Consider the following 27,744-nt stretch of genomic DNA (forward strand, 5'->3'; position numbering starts at 1 on the left):
TCAGGTTTATAAATACACTGCATGCTAACATGACTATTTTGTGCAGTTCTTTCATTTGAATCCTACATGAGAATTCCTTGCATATAAAAAAACACTAGCACAGGACAGTCTTCAAGTAGACTTTTAGAAGAACCCAATACTTTTCAGAGTGTCCAATAACAGCTAAAAAAATTGCTTTGCATCTCCCTCATCCTTGATTTATCATAAGTATCTTGTGAAGTAAACTGTTCACCTACATTTTCTCTAGCAGTAGCTGACCTTCAAAGGCAATTTTTCTCACTTGTACTGGTATTTGCACATTATTTCTTATTTCCTCTCTCCTTTTGTTTATTGCACTTACATTCTAGAAGTTTGTGGTACAGATCAAAAATTAACATGTTCATTTCTGCCAGAAGTTCCTGTGGGAATGATCTGTTTGGGTTAGGTGAGCACAAAACTGAAGTGAATTCTTTTAAGCAGAATCCCAGGATTTTGCTTGCATTGCTCATATGAAAGCTGGTGAACAGCAACCCCCCACATTTTGCAAATGGATATAAACTCCTATGGGGTACAACAACTTCTATATTGGTGCAAATACTGCAAGCAATTTGAACAGTATTGAGCTCACAAAGGTGAAGGTGAAAAATTTTAGTTAAAAAAAGGCTTTTAGTTAAAAAAAGGCTTTTAGTTAAAAAAAGGCTTTTAGTTAAAGCCTGAATAATGTCAAATTCTAATACATTATTGAGATTAATTCACTATGGTTAACTATGGCAGTGCCTGCTTCCCCCTGCCAAAGAATTTGGGAATAAATGATAGATTTTGAGATGAGGCCGACCATCAGATCACAAAGTACGTTTCTACTGATACTGACAGACTGTATTTTTGTGAAATGGTTGCTTCTGTCTGCAGCTGATAAGGATGGCACTTTAATGTGTGTTGTGGGAAAATTAATAACTGCACCAATTGGGCTTTAAAGAGTAATTTCTGAGATAACGCAACACCTGGTAGATAAGAGTGAAAAGCCATGTTCCAGTTGCAGGAGCTGCTTGTAGAGTCATATGGAGACAGAGAGAAGGTTAAAGGAGATACGTCAAAACAGCAAACAGAAGTGCGAACGGTGACGAAGCTTTATGTGCCTGTATGATTTGCAACTTGGCATCTAGTTTAGGTGGCAGGAATATATTTCCCACTCTTCATAGGTGGCCAAGCAATATCATAGGAACTGTATGTGGCTCATGGACAGTTTAAGTGCGGCTTGCTATTTGCTGTGGTATGCTTAGAAGGTGTGTCAAGTAGCTTGATAGCAGAGGGAGGGGGTGGAAGGAGTCTAGCTCTTGAACATACTAGGAGCTAATTGTTAAAACTTCAGTCTAGAATTTTTGCTATTCCTGGAGGACAAAAGTTCAAAAGCTAAAAGTCTTTTTCTGAATGGAAAGAACCGTAGTGCTAAATTTCTAGTCCTGACTCCCCCTGTATTTGAGCAACATCTAGTCATCAGGTCTATTATGTGCAGTACGTGGATTCTCTGCGCCGGGTGAAAAAAGGTAAGGTACAGTCAGGGTATATGCTGAAGGATGCCTTGGAAGGATGTTACAAACTGATCAACAGGCTTCAGAAAGGATGTGACAGTACTGTTGCTTATTAAGCCACTTCTTTTGTTGTTTTTGGAGAAAACATTTTGGATCAATTATTGCTTTTAATTGTAAAAGCCTATCCAGTTACTGTGTCAGGTCTCCAAGCTGACCTATATGTCTCCAGATGTTTTAAGTCTTGCTTGACACGAATGCTTCCATACCTTCTACCAGGTATTTACTCTTTCATTTGAAATCAGATTTGCAAGTTATTGAAGCTGTAACGCTGTAAGTCTGTTCTTCAGTAAGAGTGCTTGTAAAGTATTTTTATAGAATCCTGTGCTGATAATTACTTCAGTTACCTATGACTCTGGTGGTTTACATGGAAAAATCTGAGGATCTCATTGAAGACACATGCATTTGTATGCAAGAGTTGAACTTAGAGGTCACTGGACTTCCTGGTTCAAGGACATACTCATATTGTGCCTGAAGAGAAAGCTCCCCTTGAGAACTAAAAGGGAAAAACTGTAAATAAGTGCAGGGATTAGACTGAATGCAATATTTATGGCAATGCAAAGTTACTTACATGATTTAGTCCCATTAAGTTTAATGGAATTATTAACTGCTCAGTGTTTAAAATAAGATTTCTCTGTCTGGATGTAAATTAAATGTGACCTTGTATTTCAGCTTCCAAAGTACATGCAGAGTGTTCAGCATTTTATGTCTAAACATTAACTTTTCATAATATTCCTTTGATGCTGAATTTTAGTACAACTCTTAAAGTCATCAGCTAATTGAACATTAAAATATTCTTGGTTATTGCTATCATCTTTGCAGGCTGCAGTACCCAGAAAATTTCAGGAAGCAGTTATCCTAATTGCTTAATTCTAAACAAATAAATACATTTGTTATCCATTAGGTGCCCGTTAATGACTTAAACTTGACTCCATTGTAATTGCAGAAATATACTGAAAATGATATAAGAAGCTGTTGTCTTGCTGAAATAAAGCAAACTGAAGAGAAATACACTGAAACTCTGGAATCGATAGAGAAAGTAAGATACTACTTCTAGAATTGTTACTTATGTATTTTTATAACAGTCTAGAAAATATAATGACATAGTCAACGTGTATATATACATTTTTTTTCCTTGCAGTTTTTCATGGTGCCATTGAAAAGGTTTCTGTCAGCATCAGAGTTTGATACTGTTTTCATCAACATTCCTGTAAGTAATTGCATATTTAATGAACAGATACAAGGTTCATAGCTGTTTATTATATATTTGTGTTGTATGTTATTGCACAAAATTATTATTTGAAATATGGTGCACAATGCATTTACGTGGATATTGGAGTAGTTGATAAAAAAGGATATGCACACTATCTTATTTTTTTTCTGCTTGAGGGAATAGGATAAGAGAAATAGTATTATCGTGTCAGATAGTGAGTGGTTATAAACTGGAGTATCCTTGACCCATAGAAGCTAATAATTTATAGAAGATGGGTTATCTTCTAATATATGCTGGCATTTTAGTGATGGTACAAAGTTTTGCCTATTAGGTTGCCTACCACTATACGATGAGTGGTGCGTTCATTAGGATTTCTACAGCTACTCGGCAAATCTTTGTATCTACCCTGGCTCTGTCATCATTGAAGACATTTTAAAGTTAAGATAACTCACAGTTTTGGATTCAGAATCTGGTGCTGGAAAGGGTAAGGAAATCCTCTGTGAAGTATCTAGGACACCTTTTTATTTGACTGAAATCTTAAAGGTTTCTGTGATTATTACTTTGTTCCATTTATTTTTGGCCTAATTATAATAGTATGACAACTTACATATATTTTTAGTTGATGTAAGTATTCAGCAGATGTCTTTACTTTATCTGACTTTAAAGGAAGATATCAGACATGGTCTGAAGCCTCTCTCAACACAGACAAATGAAAGGAATGTTCTTTTATGAGGCAGGCTGTAAGGAAAGGGTCCCCAGAGTGTGGCCCATGGGTCACATCAAACCTTTGTTGCCTGTAAAAGATCATCTCTGTTTTGGCCATCTCTGGCATGTCCTGCAGGCTTTCAGGGCTGTAGGAGGAGGTGTTGGGGATTTTTTTACTCTGTGGGAACCTGGTCTGTAAGAATGTTTGAGTTGCTGTTCCAGCACCATCCTGACAGAAGCTAAATTACGACAATTACATTGATGATGATACCTGACATCTTGCCATATTTGTCCCACTGTTAAAGTTTTTACCCTGAATCTCAATTGCTGTAATTTCCTTCCCTTTGAATATTAGTCCAAAATACTGCCACAGATATCAGTAACCTACTTGCCTTCTTGAAGTATGTCAGCTGCCCACAGAGATACCTTTGCTTTTGAAAACAAATTTATATTCTGTCCTACATTAATGTTTCTTATTCATTGCAAATAAGGCCCTGATGTGCCCTACGTAAGTTACTGCAGACCTCTTTCTTAAGGCTCCGTGTGCCCAGGCACGTTGATTTATGTGCATTGAAAGACCTAAAGCCAGCCAATGTGAAGCACTACACAGGGGTATAAAAAGGGCTGTAAGTACAAACTGAGAGGTCAGCCTACTCACTGCTTGTAAAAGAAAGGTAAGGGGATCAGATAAGAGGAGTAAAAAGAACAAAACCTGTTTATTTGAAACTAGGAAGACGCATAGTAAACTGTTATATTTAGGTTGTTTTACTTTGCTTTTCATTATCAGCGTTCAGTATTCCGCTGTTAGAAGATGGTGCTTATTTCTGACTCCAGTAACATTTCATAGGCATCCAAAAACATTAAAAGAAATATAGGGCTTGTCTAAGCCAAAAATATGTGCAAATGCTTTGTCTGCTCAGACCTTGTCTCTGCGGCAGTTCCTCAGCAGGAAGGCTGGAGGGCAGTGGAAGCTTGTTTTAAACTAAAAATAGCTGTTACACAGAGCTCTACACCAAACTGTTACGTGGAGAGCAAGTATGGTGTTCTCAGAACAGGATGGATTTGCCTGTGTATAAAGGGTTGTGGTGAAGGATTGGTGCTTTAGGGTGATGCTATATTCCTTATATAGACTCTGGAAGATGCTTGCTGGGCAAAATAATCTGCTGATGTAAAAACTTATTTTATTTTTAAGAAAAAACCCAAAACACAACACAAACCCACCACCCCAAACTACTCGCCAGTCTAGAGACAGTGCCTTTCATTAGTGCTCAGGTTTCAAAAGTTCTGTCCTATAAGATGTATGTATGGCTCTACATTTGTGAGTGTATCTGTGTACATATATGTCCATATATATGTCCATATATATGCATTTGTATGTACATCTGTCTGTATATACGTGTGCACACATATGGGTACATTTTTATGTACACCTTTGCATGCATTTAAATTGAGACGTATATATGGCCATACAGAGGGAAAGAGAGATGGAAGTATGTGTAACAGATACTGCAGTGTTGGAACTTTCATTAACGTCTAATGATGTTAACATCAGTTTAATTTAAAATTTGACTTTGAATTGGAGATAGAAGCTCAAAAAGACATTTTGTCCTCTTAGCATTAAGCTGTTTTTCTGGGGTCTTGCTTAGTTGAGTCCCTGTGTGCTCCTGAGAAAAGTGTGCTCCTGCAATATATTAATCGGGAAGCATTCCTGTTAATAATGTCTTTGTCTGCTGCAACTTAAGATTCTGAGGATATGGCCATACAGTTGCTAACAACCGCATTTGATCTGTTTTAAGTTTTTGCTTTCTTATCTGTGATGTGATGATTGACCTTATGTGTATTCCTAGTTTTCATCAGCGTGAAGTGAAATGTTTTCACTTAGTTCACAACTCAATATTGCATATTATTTTTGTAGTGCATCGTTTACTGCATTAAATTGTCTTCAATGGCTTTTTTTAAACAGTCTTTTATTTTTCATTGCAGTTGTCTGTACACCGCTTACAGTCAGTTATCCTGATTTCAAAACCTTTTAACCTGTTTTGACTTAATTTTTTGTGAATTCTCTGACAGTATTCATATAGTATTAAGGCTGATGTAATCTTCTGTAGTTGCTTACAGACTTTTGTATAACAGTGAACAAGTAAGGTGAGTTGCTACTGTACTCAGGGAGCAAATCTTTCCACAATATTCTTGCCTTTCAGCCATTAGTTGCCTGCTGTATTGGGAAAGTCATTATGATTGCAGTTAACTTAGCACTAGAACATCACTAATTGACCAATGTAATGTACAAAACTAATTTTTCACAGCTCAGGGACATGAATCATTACTTTATCTTGTCACTAAAGCATTTAGTTGACTTGCTTAATTTTAGAATTATCATTATAAAATGAAGATGAATTAAGAGTGCACGTTCCAAGCTAGAATAAATTAGTCTCTAATAGGTAGTTCTTGGAGTTTAGTTTGTCGCACTATATGGAAGATGTGGCAAACCTTGAAATGAGGTTCTATTCTCAAATGATCTGTTTTACAATTTTTTGAAATTAATGGATCTAACATGAAATAATGTATTTTTATAGTCAAAGCTTTAAGTTGTTCTGTTTTTAAAAACCTTTCCCCCCCTCATTACTGTTTTTAAGGATTTGGTGAAAATTCACAGGAATCTAACACAGGACATCAATGATTCCATTGTTAACAAAAATGATCAGAACCTGTATCAAATTTTTATTAACTACAAGGAAAGGTAAGATTTGTGCACTCTTACTAATTGTGATTATCTATGCTCAATTCACTAAAGTATTTTACCATATTTTTGTTTGAATATTTCTGAAACAGGATTGAATTCGATGTCGGTATATTTATTAAGCTAGTATTTGGTGTTTTGAGCCTGGAAGTCAAGATGGAACCTATTGCTGTATGAGCCCTCCCTTTTCTTACCCCTAGTTTTGGTAATATTGTTACATAAACAGGTAACATCTATATTTTGAACAAAAATTAAATAGCTTTTTTTGCACAGCATTTTTTTCATGCAAGTAATCCCAGGTATTTTGTAGCATGTACCTGTATTTTTTAACAGATAAAATGTTATAAAAGGGGAAGAAGGGGCAAAATAAGGCAAGGATATATATTAAGGGTATTCCAGGTTAAAGAAAACAGAAAAGGTCATAACTTAAAAGAAGAGAAAGCAGGTGTAAAAGAGAAGAGAGAAGAGATTAGGGTCTTACTCTACTCTGCAGTCAAAGGTGTGACAGTAAAGCAAACATGCTCTACCTTCAAGCTGTGAAAAACAGCCAAGCTGGTAACAGGACAGCTGTGGCAGCATGCCATGCCCTGTAGGCTAATTGCCAATTTTTTTTACCAACCTTTTCAGATTTTTTTTTCTGCCAGCACTGAACAGCTGTTGGACTGTATAAATGAACTTATATGCCTGTGGTACTTAGCTGAAAAACACTTGTACTGTGGGCTATAGTGCTGACCTACCTTCAAGTAACCCTTGGGTTGTGGTTAAAAATTAGTTCCTTCTGGACCGGAGTGGGAAAGACCTGTGGGAGCTAATTGGATTTGCTTGAAGGTGATGGTGAAGGAGGATTGTTGCAGTAATAACAGGCTTGTGAGAAATTGGACAGCAGCATCAGGAAAATGTTAGAGAGGAGAGTTGTTTTCTGAGGGAGGAGGCTGTCCCAGGCTGCCCATAAACAGTCTTGCCTTCAGAGATCCTCCATCTCAGCTTTTATGTTGGAGCAGGACATAGTTATTTCCCAGGCTGTTAGACTTTCTGCTGCTGTAGGAGGGAATAAGGGCACAAGAAATTGTTTTGGAAAATGCTTATCTTTCAAAAGTAGTTCTGAAATGTGTGCTAAAAGGGGAGCAAAGGACACTGAGAAGAAACCTCAAGTTTATATTATACAAAAAGGAAACAGATGGAGGTAGACTTAGTGTCTTAACTATGTAGTAACTAAAAGTCATCAGAAGTGGTAAGTGTTAAATCAGTATCATTGCTTTAATTGTGAAAAAAGAATTAAAAAAAAAAAATCAGGCAAGAGAAAAAGAAATTTAGGAGACCCCAATGGAAAGCTCATGGCAACCCCCAAAAAAGGGATTTGAGGCATACAGAAGGAATCACCGCAAAAACATATGAAAAGGTGAAGGGAAACAGCACTCTTTGCAATGGGACTAGCAGAAATAAGCATTTCAAACAGGGGCAAGAAACTCCTGTCATAAAACCAGGCTCCTGCAAGAAGCATTGCTGCCCTTGACAACTGTTGAAAATTTCTTGAGTTTTCATACACTGTTATTTTGATCTGAGAGCTCACAGGATATAACCTGGTAGAAACTGTTGGAGATGGACCAGTTTGGGTAACCTAGAAGTTCTTTACAGGATAGCTGTAATTAATCCTGTTAAGCCTGGGTTGCAGAATTTATTCATTACAACTTGGAAATCTACAGTGTTGTAAATATTACAGACTGTTGGTTCTGTTAGACAGCAGTTATGCTGCTTTTTAATGAGTCCTGTATTTATCAGAACATATACATGTTGAATATTAAAGGAAATTGCAATGATTTTGCAGCATTTTGAAGGTAGATCAAAGTTGTATTCTCCTGAATATTCTTCCTTGTATTCATGCTGCCCATTGAAGTCTGTGGCTAAATCCTATCCTTGCTTATTTAGGCACTGCTCCTTTTGAAAGGAGGATTGTTAACAATGTGTTTGTGAAAAATGATCAAGGATTGTTCTTAAATAAGCAAATGTTGCTTTTATTCTTTATCTCTTGCTTTGATTTAGATTGGTAATTTATGGACAGTACTGCAGTCAAGTGGAGATAGCGATATCATGCTTAGACAACATCTCTAAGACAAAAGAAGATGTTAAATTGAAGTTAGAGGTATCAGTATTTTTTAACGTGTATATATACATATATATATATAAAAACCACACATGTTTCTATGAATATGCCCTGCTTTCATCCAAGTCAAAAACTTTGTGATGAAAAACTGGCTGGACTGATACGTGAATGTGTTTCTCTTCCTTTTCATATTTTTGGACCCCCTGATCAAATGAGTATGTGAGTTGTTGTGGTACACATCCTGGCAGTGAAGTGAATGGATTTTTGCCACTGACATCAGTAGGGTTAGGGTTTTTTTTGGGAAGTGATCATCAGCGATATCCTTCTGTTTATTGTGACATCTCAGCTGAGAACAGAGAATTGCAGAATCACTCAGGTTGGGAGGGACCTCTAGGCTGAACAAGCCCTGGTCCCACAACCTCACAGGGCTTACTGTCTGCCACAATGCCTGGGACCTTTCCAGCAGAGCTGCCCCCTAGCTGGTCAGCCCTCAGGGTTAGTGTGTCCCTGGTTAGTGCATATCAGGTAAAGGACTTTGCCTTCATCCTTACTGCCTTCATGTGAGGTTCCAGGTGGACGTGCCCTGAAGAGTGTCAGCTGCACCTCCAATCTCGTGTTGTCTTCAGACTTGCTGTGGGTGTCCCTCTGTCTTTTCCTACGGATCATTGCTAAAGATACTAAATGGGAGGGGTCCCTGGACAGACCCCTGAGGAGCTCTACTTGGAATTGTCCATCAGATAGTGTAGGAAACATTAGTCACTGCTCTTCTTGAGCCTCATGATCTAGCCAGTTTTTCGTACACTTGGTAGTTCTTTCATCTGGAGCATAACATCCCAGCCTGGATATCAGGATGCTGTGGGAGATGATGCTGAAAGCCTTGGAAAATTCAAGGTAGACTCTCCCCACCCATTCACAGATCTAGCCATTTCATCATGGAAAGCAGTCAAGTAGGTCAAGCATTAATTTACCTGTGGTAAATCCATGCTGGATATTCCCAGTCACCTTCTTCATATGCCCAGAAATTGGTTCCAAGAGAACTTGCTCCGTAATTTTTGCAGGGGCTGAAGTGAGACTGATTAGCCTGTAGTTTCCAAGATTATCATTTGCTTTTTTTTAAGATAGGTGTAATATTTGCTGCCTTCGCTGTGCTTATAGGCAATGTCTTTTTTTTTAATTCAATGGAATGCCTAATTTCTGTTGTCTTTGATGTTTATTCTCTCTTTCTTATGCTGTTGAAATACCTAAGAACAAGTCTTTTGCTTAGCTATTATTGCCATATCAGCTGTTTCCTTTTGTTTTGTTGATATGCTTCATCTCAAGCTTAATATAGTTTCTTGGCCCATATATCACTGAATTTTCATATATATCACTTGAATATTTTTATTTTCTAACTCTCTTGTCTTACTGTTTCTTCTGCTTTGAACTAGGAATGTTCCAAGAGGGCCAATAATGGGAAATTTACGTTGCGGGATCTTTTAGTGGTTCCAATGCAGAGAGTGCTAAAATATCACCTACTGCTCCAGGTACTTTATTTTTGAAATTTAAGGGGGCTGAGAGCAAAATTGTGATTGTTTATTATCAGTGGATTGTAAGAATGAGAGCTAAAGGTCTTTGTCAAAGGGAGGTGATTGACTTTTCCATAGATTTGAGGCTGATTTGTTATAAAATAAAAGTCAGTAAAGTGCGGGTTTTCTTACAGAGATCATTCCTCAGAGCTGAAGCATATCTGGGGAAAAAAAGAATAAACCACATTTGTTTCCTCAGTATCTTCACTTCTCATTCTTGGTATGTTTAAAATGGTTAGTAGTACCAAACTATAATCATGGTACTTTGAAATGTGAACCATTACCCCCTAAAAGAGGAAGCTGGACGTACTTACAGCATACTTTTAAGATGCTACTTAGCTGTCATAAATTACAATCAAGCCATATTTATTTTGAAATGCTTCTTGTTATAACCCACAAAGCGTTAGCTTTTGCAGTTAGTCCTGTAATAAGGGTGGAGAGTCTTTATAAATTTAATTTGATAGCTGTGCCAGGAGACTCATTAGTTCAGCTGCAAAGAAATATATTACTGTATTAGACTGTCAGCCCTGCTGATGCTTGTGAAATGTCATTTTCAAAAGATCTACTACTTGTATGTGAAGCATAATTTTCACTCTGCAGAGCAATATGCATTCTGTAATATTAAAATTTTTGAAATATTTCTATAAATGAGTCATCAATATTTTGATCACTGGAAAACTGGAAAAACCAAAATGAGTGGTACAACTGCTTTTTTTGAAAAAAAAAAACTAATGAGATCTGAGTCATAATTTTATAATCAATCCGTATATTATGAAAAGATGATCTACAATATGTCGCTATGCTCTAATGCCTGACGCTATAGTATACAACGTACAAGAAAGAAATATTTTATAGACATTGAAAGGAAAAAATCCAGTAAATTGTTAGAATTGTAATGTGAAGTATAAATACTTATTTCCTAGGATTTTAGCAAGTTATTATGTTAGCTGAAATGTATAATTCTCTTCTCAAATTATAAAGAAGAAATAACCTGCTTTCTCAAGAGGTTACTTTTTCACTTCATAAAAACCAAAAAAGCCTCTTTATTTTCCATATGTGAAGTGGCTAAAAAAATTCTTTAAACATTTACATTTGATTTAAATATGTCTTTTGAGTCAGCCTTATCTTAGGCATAATGAGACAGTGACTTCTTTTAAGCAGTTGCACAGTTTAGCTGAGATTTTATTGCCATCATACATCCCTCTCTGAGGCAAGTGCATGCTTTGGAATGAGGTGATATACCATATAGTAATGTGCAAATGAAGTCAAGTGTTTACCTGTGCTTTCAGCATTGAACATACAGTAATGATCTGATTGGCAAGTTTTAAGTGGTAGACAGACCAAATTAGCTTCTAATGTTGGTTCATTATCAGCTGAAGCCAGTGTTTATGCTGTATAGCAGTCGTTGTTAAACACTTGCCAATTATCTGTTTGCAGTAGTCCCCACTCAGTTATAGGGTGCTCACTATGGGGATGAAAATGTGAATTCTTGGGTTGTGTTTTCTGGTCTGGGTTTTTTCTTTTTTTGGGGGTGGTGGGTTTGGGGATGAGCAATGACAACTTCTGTTTATAAACTGACAGACAGTGGGTGAAAATCTTTAACTGCTCTGTCCACAGGAGCTGGTAAAGCACACTACTGATCACATGGAGAAGGCAAATCTAAAACTGGCACTTGATGCAATGAAGGTAAGTATTCATGGCAATGAAGTATTTATGCCTTCGTTGGCAGTTAAAATGGTAGCTCAGAACTGTATTTCCTGGAGGAGATTATGTTCTTCACAGCAGGTCAAACATGTTTTCACAGGTCACTATGAGCTTTACAAGTATGTCAGGGCAAGTATATAGTTGAAGGCTTTGCTCAAGTCTGGGAAGTGGGTTCAGTAGTTTTCTGAAGTGCAGGGTTTATGAAATGGAATCTTCCTTATTTCATTTTACTTATACATCAGTTTGCTGTCATATAATGAGATGAAAAACAGGTGTTTCAATAATGTTGTTCTCGCTTCCAAACTTCAGGAATATTTCTGCCACTGTAAGTCAATTCTAATCAAGGTCAGTAGTTTCCCAGTGAGATGAAGACAGTTATCTTTACAAGACGACTTTTCTGTCATCTTAATATGATCCCTGTGGCTTTACCTTTGAAAGCAGTAGTGTCTTTCTGGAGGTAGAGTATCTGTCACCATACATTCACCTGCAAGTGGTACAAACAAATGCTTTATAGAATAGCTGTACTGCCTTACGTGTAAGGTAATATATTGTGTGTTCCTCTGCACAACTTCAGAAATGAAGCACAGTTCTGCTTCACTTGACTTTACAGCATGAACTGTGACATTCATGTGCTGGGATTGTGACATTTTTTGTCCTTTGTGGGGAAAGGGGGAAAGAAGCCTACATGGCATAGGTCATATCTCCTTCTGTTGTAATCTGTATGGTCCACAGAAGATGCTGAAGTCAGACTAAGTTAGTTTTGGGTCACACAGCTGTCACATATTACATGACAGTCTGCTGTGGGAGCCTGGAATGCAGACCAGCTCACAAATGAGATTTTTGGCTCCCCTTTTTTGTCATCTGGTTTTGTGCAGTGAATGCAGAGAGCGCCATGATAATCTCTCACAGAGAGGTGGCTGAAATGTGATGGCACAGTGTTGCTTCCATCTAGTGGCAAGCCATGCATCCTGGCTGCTGCTAATCGGCCAGAAAAATAACTCTGTTTTTTATTCCCCCTGCCCTCCTTTTTCTTTCCCATTTGCTGGCTTGCTTCAGTGTTTTTGGTGGCTGTTGGACTGAAAATAAAAGACCAATTAAGAAATCTCTTCCCAGAGTGGCTGTGGCAGTTATGTGCTGGCTGGCAGGACATAACTAACCAATTAAAAAAAAAAAACTACCCTTCCCACCCCCCAAAAAAAACCCCAGGTATGAGCATCTCTCCTTAAGGTTGCAGCATTGTTTCCCTCCCAATTTACTGTATCCTCTTACAGTAGTCCCTGCCAGCTTAGTAGAAGTAACTGTGCAGCATCAGTATGTGGCTTCTAAAAACCCTGATGTGTCTGCTAGAAAATAAAATGTCTTTGGAAAAACTGCCAGCAAAGTGGTACTGCCCTCCAAGAAAGAAAATTCTAGGGAGGATTATGATGTCAGATTTCTTTTAGTAACAAGAAAAGAGGTTATTTAATTTCTACACTAACTCTTTTTAAGACTGATGTGAAAGTATCCTGCACAGATTCATTTGGGAAGCTAGCATAATGATTGCAACTATTCTTAGATTGTGATTAAAACGTCTTAGGAAGATGTATCTTTCTCCCACCTTCCAAATTTGTGACCATATTGAAGTGATACTGTAAAAGCAAGTTGTGAAAATCAGAATGCCTTGTCCAACTGCTGTTCTCAGCATCCCTGACCTTACCAGTTACCACTCCTGTTCACTCCTTATCTCTAGCCATAAACAGAGAAGCCCCAGCAAATTGTCACTGTTACTCAAGCATGTTCAGAGCATTTTAAAGGCTTTAGTGAAATGTGTACGATACATGTTCTGGTAAAGGGGACAATAATGATCTCAACCTGTGAATTCAGGTAGTATATGCCATTAAAAGCCCCTTCTAAAATTTGCTTCTCTTTGCTGTGCAACAGCAAGAGCAAGATCCTGCTGCTGGGGGAGTAGTTTGCTATCTCCTAATAAGCACCCACGCTTATGATACGTTCACAGCTTACATGCTGCTTTTGACCTGCCTTACATTTTCTACTATATGCTCTATTTATTTTCTCTTATTCTCAGATACTGGATGTTGTTGACTGCTTTTTTGGACCATAAGTGTCCTGCATAAATTGTATTTCCATCTTTAATCTTGAAAATTAGACATTAACGAAATTCAGAAAAAATCAGCCCTTTTTAACAATTAATTACGTGTTTCCTTCTTTCTTGCTACTAAATTTGTGTTTCAATAGATATGATGAAAGCTGTAAATATGATTGAAGATAGGCAGAGGCTTTTCTCCTGCTTTATTTAGGCATATATATTGGTAATTCTTGAACAGTAAAGATAACTTTTTTCTTAAAAAGGACTAAATATGCAGATAAGTCAAAGATAAAATTAGAAATAAATTTGCCAAAATAATGTATTAAAGTGGTCTTTTATGGAAACGTTTTTTCTCTTTTTCTGTTGATGCTCTAGGACTTGGCTCAATACGTAAATGAAGTGAAGAGAGATAATGAAACACTCCGTGAAATTAGACAGTTTCAACTATCAATAGAGAATTTGGTATGTGATATTTTAAAATTTATACAGTTTTTAAATCACTTTTGATCGAATATATTGATAGATGTATTTTTTCCCCATTTCATAAGAGATTATAATACTCTTGGTGATATTTAAATATGCTTTGCTTGATCTAGAATGACATAAATACTTAAATACAGAAATTGCTGATATTTTAGGGGTCTGTCTGCAGTTAAATTTATTTGGATAGTTAAAGGTTTGTATTAGTACAGTGACTCGGGTGTTTTTGTAATGGGAAAAAATTTCCCATTTGAAGACAAATATGGAATGGACCGATTCTTTATTGTATTTAGTTTAGATGATAGTGAGGAAAAGATGTTGTTTTCAGGCCTGAAAAGCCCTTTTTTGGGTAAAATGAGTGAGTGGTCTAACATTTGAATGTGTTGTCATCTTGACACTTTTGCTATATTGAATCACACATATTACTTCTGTTTCAGAATCATTCCCTCTTACAGTATGGAAGACCTCAAGGTGATGGGGAAATAAGGATAACAACGTTAGACAAACGTGCGAGGCAAGACAGGTGATGGCACGACTTCTGATGTTTGCTATTAAAAAGCCTGTAAAGTAACTCTCTTTTGAGATTTGAGGTCAGCTCAGTGATTCTTGAGAGTACTTTCCATTTCACTGTGCATTCATAGAGCCTATCCACTGTTTACCACATGGATTTGGAAAGTGATTCGTGGGAAGTTAGATATTAACGTTATCATCTCAGATCACCTAAGTCCCTTGCAAGTAGTAAGTCTCTAGCAAAAGTACTTTCAGTGGTGTTTTTTTTTTTTTTTTATTCAGTAGTTTAGTTGTCCACCTTCAAAATTTTAAGTGCAACAGGCAAAGCTGTGTAAAGTAAGACTTTGGGTGTTGGCTTTCTAGAGTGCTTTTAACCATCTTTATATTGTATTTTCATAGGCATATCTTCTTGTTTGATCTAGCTGTAATTGTTTGCAAACGGAGAGGTGATAATTATGAAATGAAGGAAATAATAGATCTTCAGAAATACAAAATTACAAATAACCCCACTACTGATAAAGAAAATAAGAAGGTAAATATTTGTAGCTAATTCATATATGATGTATATTTTTAGCAGCAATTGCACAGAATCACAGAATCACTAAGGTTGGAAAAGACCTGTAAGATGATCAAGTCCAACCATCAACCCAACACCACCGTGCCCACTAAACCATGTCCCACAATGCCATGTTCACACGTCCCTTGAACACCTCCAGTGAGGGTGACTCCACCACCTCCCTGGGTGGCCTGTTCCAATGCTTCACCACTCTCTCAGGAAAGAAATTTTTCCTAATATCCAGCCTGAACCTCCCCTGGTGCAACTTGAGGCCATTTCCTCTTGTCCTATGCTAGTTACATGGGAGAAGAGACCAACACCCACCTCTCTGCAACCCCCTTTCAGGTAATTGTAGAGAGCGATGAGGTCTCTCCTCAGCCTCCTCTTCTCCAGGCTGAACAACCCCAGCTCCCTCAGCCGCTCCTCGTAAGACTTGTGCTCCAGACCCCTCACCAGCTTTGTTGCCCTTCTCTGGACACACTCCAGCACCTCAATGTCCTTCTTGTAGTGAGGGGCCCAAAACTGAACACAGGATTCGAGGTGCGGCCTCACCAGTGCCGAGTACAGGGGCACGATCACCTCCCTACTCCTGCTGGCCACACCATTTCTGATACAGGCCAGGATGCCGTTGGCCTTCTTGGCCACCTGGGCACACTGCTGGCTCGTATTTAGCCGGCTGTCAGCCAGCACCCCCAGGTCCTTTTCTGCAGGGAAGCTTTCCAGCCACTCGTCCCCAGGCCTGTCGCGTTGCATGGGGTTGTTGTGACCAAAGTGCAGGACCCGGCACTTGGCCTTGTTGAACCGCATACAATTGGCCTCGGCCCATTGATCCAGCCTGAAAACATCTGCAGGAGTTCAGAATGTATATACAATTTATTTACAAAGGTTTATGTTTTAAATGTAAGCTGAAGTGAATATTTAGGGATTTCCACTTTGTTTATTTTGATGTAATTAAAATGTTTGAGTAAGTCATTCCTAAGTGAATGCAATAATGTGGTCTCGCTATTCCCAAAATCAGGGAATTAAGGAACATACAAATGCTTCTTTATTTTCTGTTTCCTTTCTTCATAACTGATGACCTTCATATTACCAATCTTTTTATGTAGTGGTCTTACGGCTTCTACCTCATTCATATCCAAGGTCAAAATGGTTTAGAAGTTTATTGCAAAACTAAAGACTTGAAGAAAAAATGGCTTGAACAATTTCAGATGGCTCTGTAAGTATATTTTTATTAAGGTAGAATCATGTTCATCACCAGTGTAAGGATATCACTTAAATTATGCTGAACTGCTTTCATGTTTAGATTTTTTTTAATACAGCCAAGTTATCTATTCTGTTTGACTTTCTGAGAAACAACTGACTGACATCTTCATGAATGCAGTATTTCCCTGAAATGCCTCTTGGAAAAGAAAGAGGGCACTCTAGGCTATGTATTACTTTCCAGCTTTACTGCCAAGACTGTTTTAGTAATACTGTCTTAAGCAACCATGGGGAAATGTTAATTATTTTAGCAATAAATATCTAACATAATAGTGACATTTCCCCCCCTCCATTTTATTTTGATTAATTGAAATTATATTTTTTGGAAGGTGATTCTGATGATTTTAAAGGGGATTCTGGCATCTTTCCTAGTGGCTTTTAACTAATTTTTTGTTTAGTATTTGGATCAAGTTGCTTGGCTTATTAAATTTAGTTTCAAAAGACTGATTTCCTTTATGTGTTTTCAACTAAGAGAGGAGGTTGCTTTAGACTTCTTGAAAAGTAAGTTGTTCAGATGCAGCACTGCGGATTACATTATTATTATGCAGCATAAGCTTTACCTCCATTTCAGAAAGACAAACATGATTATTGACACCTTAGGTATTCTGATTGAATTTAAAACATGTGAACAAGGGAATTGGATGACAGGGTGACGCTTGCTTTATGGTAAAAAAAAAAAGTGTGAGGGGGAGTGAGATACTCCCAGTGAAAATAGAGAGAGAGCATTAATAAGAATTGTTTTGTATGTGATTGTAAAGTTATGTGGATTTGGAAAAAAGGCTATTATGAGCTGATATGAGTGAAACTTGCTCATAAACTGTATGTATTTTTTTTAAACCTTAGTATGATGAGTGCTAATGATTTAAATGAAGACATAAGGGAGGAGGGCCTGGACTGGACAGATATTATAAGGCCTGCTTACTAGGGTTCCCATCTTGCTGATTTTTATTGAAAAGAAAAATGGCATGTGTTTTGGCAAAAATTTCTGGGTAGCGTGGGGGGGGATGGGAAGAGGTCTATATTTGTATGTGTGCAGAAAGCTGAGTACTTTGCCTCTTTCTGTCCCTGTGCTCTCACTGCTGCATTTCCTATAATGTCATTATTGATATTTACTTAAACATAGATAAAACATGTATGAAAAGCACGAGGAACTCAGATTTATCAGCTTTAGCATTGCAACTATTGATCACTCTTCAGGCGTCCTGGCCCAGTGCACAAAAGAACCAACCAACCAAAACAAAAGCCTGCTAAGGAGGTCAGTAAGAGAGCTATGTTTTTTTCCCAAGACCATACCCTCAGCTCTTCCCAGACATTTTCATGGTTCTGTGCAGAACTTCTCTGCACCCCCCACCCCCTGCCGTGTGTGTACTGAGTCAGTGCAGCTGCATATCCTGACACAGTGTTAGGCACCAGCTGATGCTCATGAGCTGTTCGTGAGTGTGCCTTTGTGAGCTGTGGTTTACTGCTGCTGGTTGCCCTGTGTTAGCAGAACAAACAGGACCTGAAGGGTTGACAAGTTAATGTGCTACTCTTTCCTCTTGGGCAGATGGAGTTGGTTGTTGAGAGTGGTGGTGTCAGCCTTGTCTTGCATGGTTGTTTGTCCTTCTCATAAACCCCTACCTCTAGTTTAACCTCGTCCCCTGTGATAACAGGCTGTAACGCAGAGGCACAGGAACTGGAGCAGCAGGGTTGCTGCAGCTCAGGGCTGAGGTGCAGCATGATATAGTGGCATTATTTGCATTGGGCAGTGCTTTTACTCCCTTATATTTATAACCATTAAGATTGAAAACAATGGGAAACTTTTATGCTTTCTCAAGTTTTTATACCTTTCCCCCAACTCCGTTACATGGATTTGACTTCAGAGCCTGTTTCCCTCAGCAGCTCTCCCAAAACATAGCTTGGTGTATGCGGCGATAATTATATTCTAATGCATGCTGAGGCACAAGAGTTTGTATTTGGGAATAAACTAAGCCAACTGTTTTGAACAATTGGTTGGTTGGTTTGATTTGTTGTTTTCAGGGGTCTCATTGCCTACTGCGTAGGTTCTCTGTTCTAGTGTGATTTTACTCTGAAAAGTAGCCATGATTGAAATTATGCTATTATTCATCATACTCAATTATAATTGCTGCTTCTGTGGGCAAAATACTTCTCATTATTTAAAAATTTTACTGAGACTGCAAAACCAGCACAGTTGAAGGGGTGAATTACATTATTTTTTGATTATCAAAAATGTTGTTTACTAGGTTCCAGGCAGAAATTTCAATGCAGTGATGTTGCCTTCGGGATAGCATTCTGTATGAAGTCAGGTGTGGGCAAGTGTTAATATAAGAACATAACAAGAGAAAAAATTAGGGTCTGTCTTACTATTTTTAAATTAAGAATGAGCCTCGATGCCACTAGAACAGTTTTATTTGCATAACTAGGCTGTAATTTTTGTTTTTATTTTTTAGGAGCTTAGATGTTTATACCAGTGTATGAACAACAGTTGTATTTCTGAAAAGGCAGCTACTATTGAGATGCTAGTGTCACTGAGTTGAGAATTTGTCTCCAGATATGGGAATCTTATGTTATTGGTGAAGTATGAAATAGAGGAGAACACTGCTTTGCTGGCTGGACTTGGTTTAGGTTTGGAGGGCAGGAATACATTAGGCATGCTTGATATGGAATATCCTTAAAGGAAGGAAGGATGAAATCCCAGTGCAATTTCCAGAGTGTTACTTTTGAGTAGTGAGTTTCTGTTAGGAAACTAGTTTCACAAACGTGTGAAAATATTCTGCCTCTTGGCCAGCTCTGTTACTACTGTGGTATATGGCGAGTTGTTTTATTGTGAGCGAGGTTGGGAACGATGGGTTACTGGTCATAAGAAACTGAGTAAATTCTTTTTATTCATATGGCAGTTCTGTTGCCACAGTACATATTTATTTGCTGTTTTCCTGAGACTATTGCTTTATTTAGAAAATACATAATACCAAAATGATACTGTGGCATGGCTGCACTGAATTTCATGCAATTGACCTATTCACAGTAATCTCCACAGTTGAGGCTGTCTCCTTCCCTTCTGCCCCTGCCCCCCCCCCTCGTTAATGAAAAAAACTTCATTGTGTACAACCTTCAAAACTGCTGATTATTTGGGAGCACTGGATTTTCTAGATGACAGTAAAATGAGGTAGGACACTGGGGCAGCACAGTTAACATTGCAGTCAAGCTCCTGAAGCTGAAACTTCGGTTGAACTCATAAATCTGATGAATTAGAGAGGTTTTCGTAAAGCCAGCAGGCAGAGGCCAGTGGAGGATGTTTTAACAGGAGCCATTGTATCACTAGTGGCTGAGTTCTGTCTTGGTGTGCCTGTTCCCTCACTGATGTGAATGGAAGTTTTGCATGCACAGGGGGAGAGTAACCGCTTATTGTCTCAGGAGATACGTGCTGCTAAACAGCAATAGTGGTTAATTTGAGCAGTTGCTATTTTGTTCTTGGATCTCTGTTCGTAGTAATGGATAAGCCTACAGCTGTATGGGTAAATAAGCACCTTTTAAAAGACAGTACTGCAAAGTCTTTATTGTACTAGACATGGAATGTTTAAATTTAACCTAGCATGTCAAATAGCATTGGTTTAAATGCAAAGTCATTCCATATCCAAGATAATATTAATAGAAGTGTACAGCCAAATTACTGCACCAAATTACTCAGCCAAATTAGAGGCATCATGTATTAAGTGAAAGTTTGTCAGCAGTGTGATAAAGTGCATGGTTTATTTGTTGTAACCAAGCCATTAAAAGCCTCAAAAACTGATTGCGAGTGTGAGACAATTTTGTTAGATTTTCTAGTAGCATATCCTGTCTAATCTCTTTTCTCCCATATAAAAAAACCCAGAAGAATCAGAACAAATATATAATGCCTCATAATATACCTACAAATTACATAAAATATTTGATACTTTTATGTTATTCAGTTTATGCTAAAAGGTAGGAGCATTGATTTGTGGTTTTTTTTCCCCCTAGAGAACTCTCCTACAGATGCTTTTCTTATTTTAAAAATGCTTATTTTTAAAAATAGTTGACTAATATATGTGTCAATCAATTTATGCTAACCATTCTTTATTAAAAGAAAAAACCCCTTGAAAGGTTGAAGTTGTCCTCCTCTATTGTTTGCGTGTATGTACCTCAGTTATATTACTTTGGAACTACCTAGCTGACTAATTATCACGTTTAATTTCTTATTATGTGGCAACTGCTTTTCTCATCATTGCTGTGATGAGTTTAATTCTCTTTTATTTCATCATGAGATGATAGAATAAATACTGAAAGAAAATATGTTGATTATTATTACAGCTGTCTCATGTTGACACTAAACATTTGCTTCCATCCACTAAATATTTCTTTGTGTGTAGTTTGTTTCTTGATCACAGTACAGCACGGAGCAGGCGTGTGTTGTCTTCCTCACAATGGCAGAGATCTCCATGAAAGGCCGCTTATTATATTTTCCCACTGACTTAATATCTGAATCCGTTAGTGTAATACGGCATGTAATATCTTATGCTGGTTTCTGCTGAATTTATTTTGTCATCATGGTGTCCAGTTTGCTAATTTAATTAAGTCTTTCTCTGGTTTCTCAATTGTGTGTTGTACTCCACTCTAAAAACGGCCATCAGCAAACTTGGCTTCAGTATATATTCCTAGACAGGAACATATTACACAGAATTTAGGTTGGAAGAGGTGTGTGGAGATTGTCTACCTCAGTCTCCTGCAGGGCTTAGGTTGCTCAGAGCCTTGTCACCTTGATTTTAGTACTGCGGGATTTCAAGATGCACAGAACCAGTATTGCGAAGTCTCATGCAACTGTGTTGTAATATACCTTTCAATTAGGCTTTACTCAACGTCTCTCTTTCACAAACTGAGAAGCGCATGAAAACATCTTGCAGGCAGTGGAACAGGCCTTTTTTAATGTACTTAGTTAAAATTTCACCTTCAGAAGTACTATGACTGTAGTTTCTGCTTTGAGGTTGTTACTGAAATTGCACCATTAATGTCATGTCTAATTAGTAATGCCTGAAAAATCAGTGGGAAACACATGATCATTATAGTGATTAGAATATGCATTAATTGCATGGAGTTAATGAATCTGATTTTTTTTTTTAATATCCAAATAAAAGATATTTCAGACATGAAAGCTGTACAGCCCTCAAAAAAAGTTTTAATTACACTGTATTTAAGTTTTAGGTCACGACAGAGTTTGTGCAGCAGCTCAGGTACAGTCTAATATGTTTTCGAAAAATTACCATTTCAGTTACACATAAATTAAAACCCTGTAACTCAAGGGACTCGGAACACATCATCTCATTGTAAGGAAAGAATCCCAAGATTCATTGATTCTCAAACCTGATAGGTGTATGCGCAACATTTTAGATTAGGCAAGCTACATAAATTGTAGATAGAGCTTGTTGTTTTTCTAGATTTTACAGAAAACTAGTACAAGAAACAAGGGAGGTGAAAAGTGTTCTCTTACCTATTACCATACCTATTTCCAAATTTGGTTTGCACTCTGTGATTAATGATATTGGTCAGATTCAGCTCAAATAGATCTGTTCCCTCAGATAGTGCATTAATAATGCATATGCATTAAGACGACTTCTGAGGGAATATTTGAGCTCTAACATACTGAACACTGACATATTAAATTAAAGCTTTCTTATTAGAGCACTTTAAAAGCCTTAGATATCTGCTGCATTTTTCAAATAGCCTGCAAAAAGGTGTTTTCGCTTATACCAACCTCACACAGATTACCAAAGCAATAACCAAACATGTCTGCCTGGGTTTCTCCATCAGTATAAATATTTCAGTACTGCAAAAATGAATGCCAAGTTCATGTCTGCCAAAGAAGTACGGTTGCCTGTTCCTTGCTATGACTCCAGATGTTTTTGATCAAATGTTTTTCAGGGTTAAAGCAACTGTTCACAACATAGTTACGCAATTTCTTTAGATTATTCCAGACACAGCAAGAACTGTGTGAATATTCTGTATATGATTAAGAGCACAGCGTAAGGACAGTGTAGAATGTGAAAGCAAAACAGAATTCATGAAAACAGTGTGTAAACACTTGGAGATGATAAATATACTTTGATATTATATCTTCTCATTCACAAGAATCAAAAGATTTCCCAGTACTTATGTTTTTACAACTTACCTTACAATGTGTGAGATATATTACTATGAAAATTGATAAGTGTTTCTTAAAATTCAGTATCAGTGTGAAACAAATGTGTAGTGACACTGTGTGATAAAAATAAAGTACTACCATCTACATATTGGTTTTTGTGCAAGGTGTTAGTTTTTTTCAGTCTTTAAACATGGAATTCTGCATTACATGTTTGTCCTGATGCTTTGGCTATATGAAAAGATGTCCTAATTTCTCTCTGAAAACCAATGCTACCCTTTTTCTTAGCAGATTTAGGTGTTTGTCTAGTAATTTTCAAGTTTATGGCTGTATACATCCTCCATGTTTACATTTTTGCCTCCAAAACATAGACATTTGTCTTCAGTTAAGTGTAAATATATGACAAAGTATTTAAAGCTTATCAAGACAAGCAACTTTGTAAATTTGGATTTGTAAGACTTGGAACTTTCACAAATAAGACTGAGCCAGTGAATGTTAAAGTATATAAAGTATTGATGCTTTTAATTTACAAATACTGATGTGTGACAGAGCTTTGTTCCTATCAGGTGGTGTTTAAAAATGTTATACAGGAACAGATAGCTCAAAGCAGTCCATCTCCCATGCTTTTCAGGGTAGTAGGCTGATAAGGAAGAAGGAAAGCCATTATCTTGTTTGAAACAATGCAGTACATTTCCAAAAAGTTAACAAGATAATTTCCTTGATCTCAAAAAAGCCACTCATCATATGATCAAATAAGCAAATTTCCTAGCAAAGTCTTAGAAGTTGTGCGTTCTTGATCAAAAGCACAATTTACTTGTGATGTGGTTAATTTAATTATATAACTTGTCTTCTTGATGGAGACTTTGATGTGACAAACCAGAATGTTTGAGTATTAGCATATGGAGAATTGATTGATTGATTAATTTAGTAAAGAGCATCTTCAAAGATGATTCTGAAATATAACAGCCTAGCTGGAACAGAGAAAATGAATTAGCTGTAAGTAATCAGCATTGCTCCTGAGAAGAGAAGGTAGAAAAGAAGCTGAACATCATCCTTTGTGAAATGGCATTGCCCACCTCTAGTGAGAATACCCTTTAAGAATGCCATTGTCTCTCTTCACCTTTTTACAGTAAATAATAAAACCCTTGTAAAGATTGAAAAAGTGTTATTTATTTGTATTTTTGTTTCTGCATTCTTATTTTGTTATTTTATTACACAAATGCCTTTGTTAGATGACAGCATGTTGTATGAAGTGATCAGTTGAAATGGTGATAGTTGCACAGAGCTGAAATGTTTAACGTGGAAAGAAAGCAGAGTGCAAATAGTTCTGTTGTTTGCAGGGATCAAGATTGTAAGGGAAGTCTACTGCATATCAGAGCACGGAGTGAGGTTGAACATCTCAAGACCAACTTTGCATGAAATTCTTCATGCGAGGTGTGGCTGAAAGGTTTTTGTCTTGTTTGACAGTAACGTGTATGGTTTTTTATTTCTTAACTTCTGCTGTGTACATGTTATTGCTTAAAATATTTGAATATGTGACAAATGTTAGCTATATTTTATTGCCTAGTTAAATTTTCCAAAATTTTCTGAGATGCTTAGTACCAGTTGTCATGGCTAACTTCTAAGGTGCTTAAAATTTTGAAAGGAGGTCACTTTGGCGCAGAACAGGAATTTTAACTTAGGATGTCTTCATAAATAATTTCTGTTAGCAATTAGTAACTTAGAAATATTTATGGCAGATCTAGGTTTATTGATGCATTTTCTGCAGTGATGTCAAATATTAGTGCAATAAGTAAAAATGGAATGAAAATTTTTAGTATCCTCAGGTATTACCTGTGCCATTTTCTTTATAGGCTATACTGCATGAATACATCAGATTTCATGTCACATACACTTTAAAATGTTCTTCAACAGTTCGTGCTCCAGGTGTCCATAATTCTGAACAGTTCTGTGTGGAGCATTTTAAATTATTATGAGCATAACATAGACTGCAGAATAATAACTGCTCTAAAATGCAAAGGTCTAACTCGGGGTTGAGAGTTGAGGGGAATTCAAGGTATTGAGTTTTATCTGAGCTCCCTGTAGTATTTCTTCTTTTAGTACTTAAAACAGTTGCAATTCACTGCAGACTCCTTTCCTGATACTTCATGCATCTGCTTATTTGTTATGCCTCTGGGCTCACAGGTGGGCATACATACATTAACTATTCTCTAAAGCCAAGTTTTAATCAAGTGAAATGGCTACTCAGTTTCAAATATGATGCACTTTTAAAATTATGGGATATTTTGCAAACATTTACCTACAGTCGAACCCTGTGTAATTTCTTGTGACATGATTGCATTTCTTGAAGAGGCTGATATGGGAAAAAGAGCTTCAAAACCTGACCTAAATAGGATTTCCGCAAAAATGAGTCAAAACTTAAAATAAGAAGTATCATTAGAACTTCCTAGCATGTTTTTCCCTTTTGGGGGAAAACGGTCAATCCCAAAGATAGGGCAGCTGTCTCACTGTACTGTTATGCAGAACCTATGACTCTGCTGGACAGCCTGTTCCCAACCCAAGAGCATCCGTATCTGGGCACTTGCTGCTGTTCCAGGTCACTCAGAAAAACATACTTGTGGGATTGCTGCTGGGGGAAGAAAAGGTGGTTCTTCTATCCAAGCTGACAGTCCCACTGACTTATGCCAATGTGGAGGAACATCTCTGGGCTTAAATGATACCTGTGAGGTTTATCATCTGTCCCCTGAGAAGAATGGTTTGATTCAGTCAGTGTTTACAATGCCTTTGCTTTCTCTGTATTAAACAGAAGTGATCCACTCAAGAGTGTCTAGGTCAGCACCTGCTCCTCTTGATACCCTGTCTTGTTTTGCAGCTAATTCACTTTTGAAAGGAGCTTTCTTGATCCATTTGCAAAGGGTTACTTTTGCATTTCTCTTTGTATGATGTATTTGTTCTTTATTTTCCTATATGTGCTGTGATTCCTGCTATTAAGCATGTATGTGCTTTTCGTGATGGAAAAATGATGTGCATATATCTGCGGAATATCAAACGTTTTTCAGTTTGTTTTTTCTTCCCCCTGTAATACTATTTTCCTTCTGGTTTAAGACAAAATAAATTTAGTTTAAAAATACTTGAAGTTTGGGAAGGAGAAGTTGAGTTGTTAATTAAGTACTCCAGAGAAGCAATTTTTCAACATTAATTGAAATGTTCGTAATGGGTATAAGCAACACCTTCTCAGTGGTGTAGACCCAGGGAGGAGGAATCCGTACAAGTCTTAATTGCTGAAATCGGGCTAGTATTGAAAAGCTGCCAAGGAAGCAATTAAAAGAAACAGCCCTCAAAATACAGCAAGAAAGACAGAAGAACTGGTCAGTAGAGGAGGACAGCTGTGAACCTGGCAGGCAGGTTGTTTAAACTACAGTTGCTAACTGGTAGCATTAAAGGGAATAGTAAATAGATTTAGAATAAAAGAAAGAGGAGAATTTTTCTTTGTGCTGTGTTCCGAAGTCTCCTTCCTTTAACTACTTGCAGAATATGAAGTCACAAGATGGTAGACTTCCAGTGCTCTCTGCTGTTGGGTACCTTTTTGTTGCTAGTGCTGTGCTATGCGATTGACACCCATACCCAGGAGCCAAAGACGGTGGAATCTAGTTGTTTCTACCCTTGCCATTTTATAATACTTCCTCTTGTCTTTTGTGTGCGCTTTTTCAGTAAAGGCAGTGCTATTTGCCATTTGTTAATTTCCTTGTTATAAGAATTTAATTAATCTAATCAGCATATTACTTTATTTTATCCCTTTATTATATTTTTGTTAGATTTGTTGGCAGCCAGTAGGCTTTCAGTAATACTTCCATGCAAAACAAACTTGAGACAATAGTTCTTCAAGTCTGTAAGGTTAATACTGAAACATCTGAAGGGCAAAACATCCAAGGGAAGATTTACTCAGCATGTTAAAATTTGTGAAATAAAGTTTTTTTTTTTTTCCTTGTTCATATGTTTAGAAATATGACCTTTCTGGAACTGAAAACTGGGATTTTAATGTGCATATTCTCCACAAGGGAAAATAAGAGGAAGGAGCTATAGTAAACTCTCTCTTAGCCTTTTATTTATTCTCTTGGGACACACTATCTGTAGTAATTACATATTTAGTAGAGAGATAAGATAGAGTTTTGGGGCTGAAAGTTTAGTAGTTTTCCTGGTGCATTTTATTTTGTAAGCCTTAACTGTGTAGAGGAAGTTCAAACTGGCAGTAAAAGAAAGCACATTTGTGCCTAGCCTACTGAAGAAATTACAGTTCATTTGTTTAGTCCAACCTGTTGTGAAAGGTACTCTGTATAGTTTTTCTTGTTGGAAACAAACATGAATGTAAGAATGCTGATAAAAAAACCTAAATTGTTGCTCTAAGGTAGCCAAATGCCTGTTGTATGGTATTGCTATTCAGACACATTCTGATCTTAATGTTTTCTCATCAGAATACGATGATGATTAAGTAAGGAAATGACAGTAACAAAGCCCGTCTAAGCTTCTTGGTATTGATCATGCACACTTCTCATTGCAATATGCATCTTGGAAACACTTTAGACCCAAGAGTATCAAAGTTCAGTGTTGTAAAATGAGGTATAGAATTTACGCTGTTGGATATGTTGAGATTGCCAAGGTTCATTGCTTTATTTTGACTAAGTATTAGTGTTTTGTGACATGTTTGTGTCTTGAGGGTTAAGAATTACTTCAAGCTTTTGAACTGTTATCCCAACCACTATAGGAAAGTGTTAGAAAATTGTAGCTTAAACTGTTTGATTTTATTCATATGCACAATTGTTTTGGTATTTTGAGGTAGAATAGTAGACAGAATTTATTCCTTATTCTATAGGCATAGGCGCCTAGATGTCTTGTCTGACAGGATAATTTCGGGCTATCTATAGCATTACGCTGTGGTCAGCTGTGCCATTAATCTAGGCGAAGGTTATTACTAGAATGAATTCTGACTGCAAAAGCTTGTGGGGGACTGTTGATAACGTGACACTTTCTGACACCATTCATGAAGGTGTTGCATTATATAGGTGGCTGAAGGCAGAGTTGGCCTATGATCAATTTACTCTTCTGACAAC

At 37.2% G+C, this 27,744-nt stretch overlaps 1 protein-coding gene across 2 annotated transcripts in view; it reads left to right on the top strand.

The window, feature by feature from the left end:
• VAV3 (vav guanine nucleotide exchange factor 3) overlaps window positions 1-27,744 on the top strand; it is a 172,925-nt gene that overhangs the window by 69,019 nt on the left and 76,162 nt on the right. For both annotated transcript variants that reach the window (XM_059821822.1, XM_059821821.1), the window contains exons 6-15: window positions 2,512-2,604; window positions 2,707-2,775; window positions 6,120-6,223; window positions 8,264-8,363; window positions 9,752-9,847; window positions 11,507-11,575; window positions 14,055-14,141; window positions 14,597-14,682; window positions 15,069-15,201; window positions 16,332-16,441. In XM_059821822.1, the coding sequence (XP_059677805.1) occupies window positions 2,512-2,604; window positions 2,707-2,775; window positions 6,120-6,223; window positions 8,264-8,363; window positions 9,752-9,847; window positions 11,507-11,575; window positions 14,055-14,141; window positions 14,597-14,682; window positions 15,069-15,201; window positions 16,332-16,441 (947 nt within the window). The remainder of the gene's footprint in view (window positions 1-2,511; window positions 2,605-2,706; window positions 2,776-6,119; window positions 6,224-8,263; window positions 8,364-9,751; window positions 9,848-11,506; window positions 11,576-14,054; window positions 14,142-14,596; window positions 14,683-15,068; window positions 15,202-16,331; window positions 16,442-27,744) is intronic.

The sequence above is a fragment of the Gavia stellata genome, chromosome 10, assembly GCF_030936135.1.
Source record: "Gavia stellata isolate bGavSte3 chromosome 10, bGavSte3.hap2, whole genome shotgun sequence".
Taxonomy (NCBI): Eukaryota; Metazoa; Chordata; class Aves; order Gaviiformes; family Gaviidae; genus Gavia; species Gavia stellata.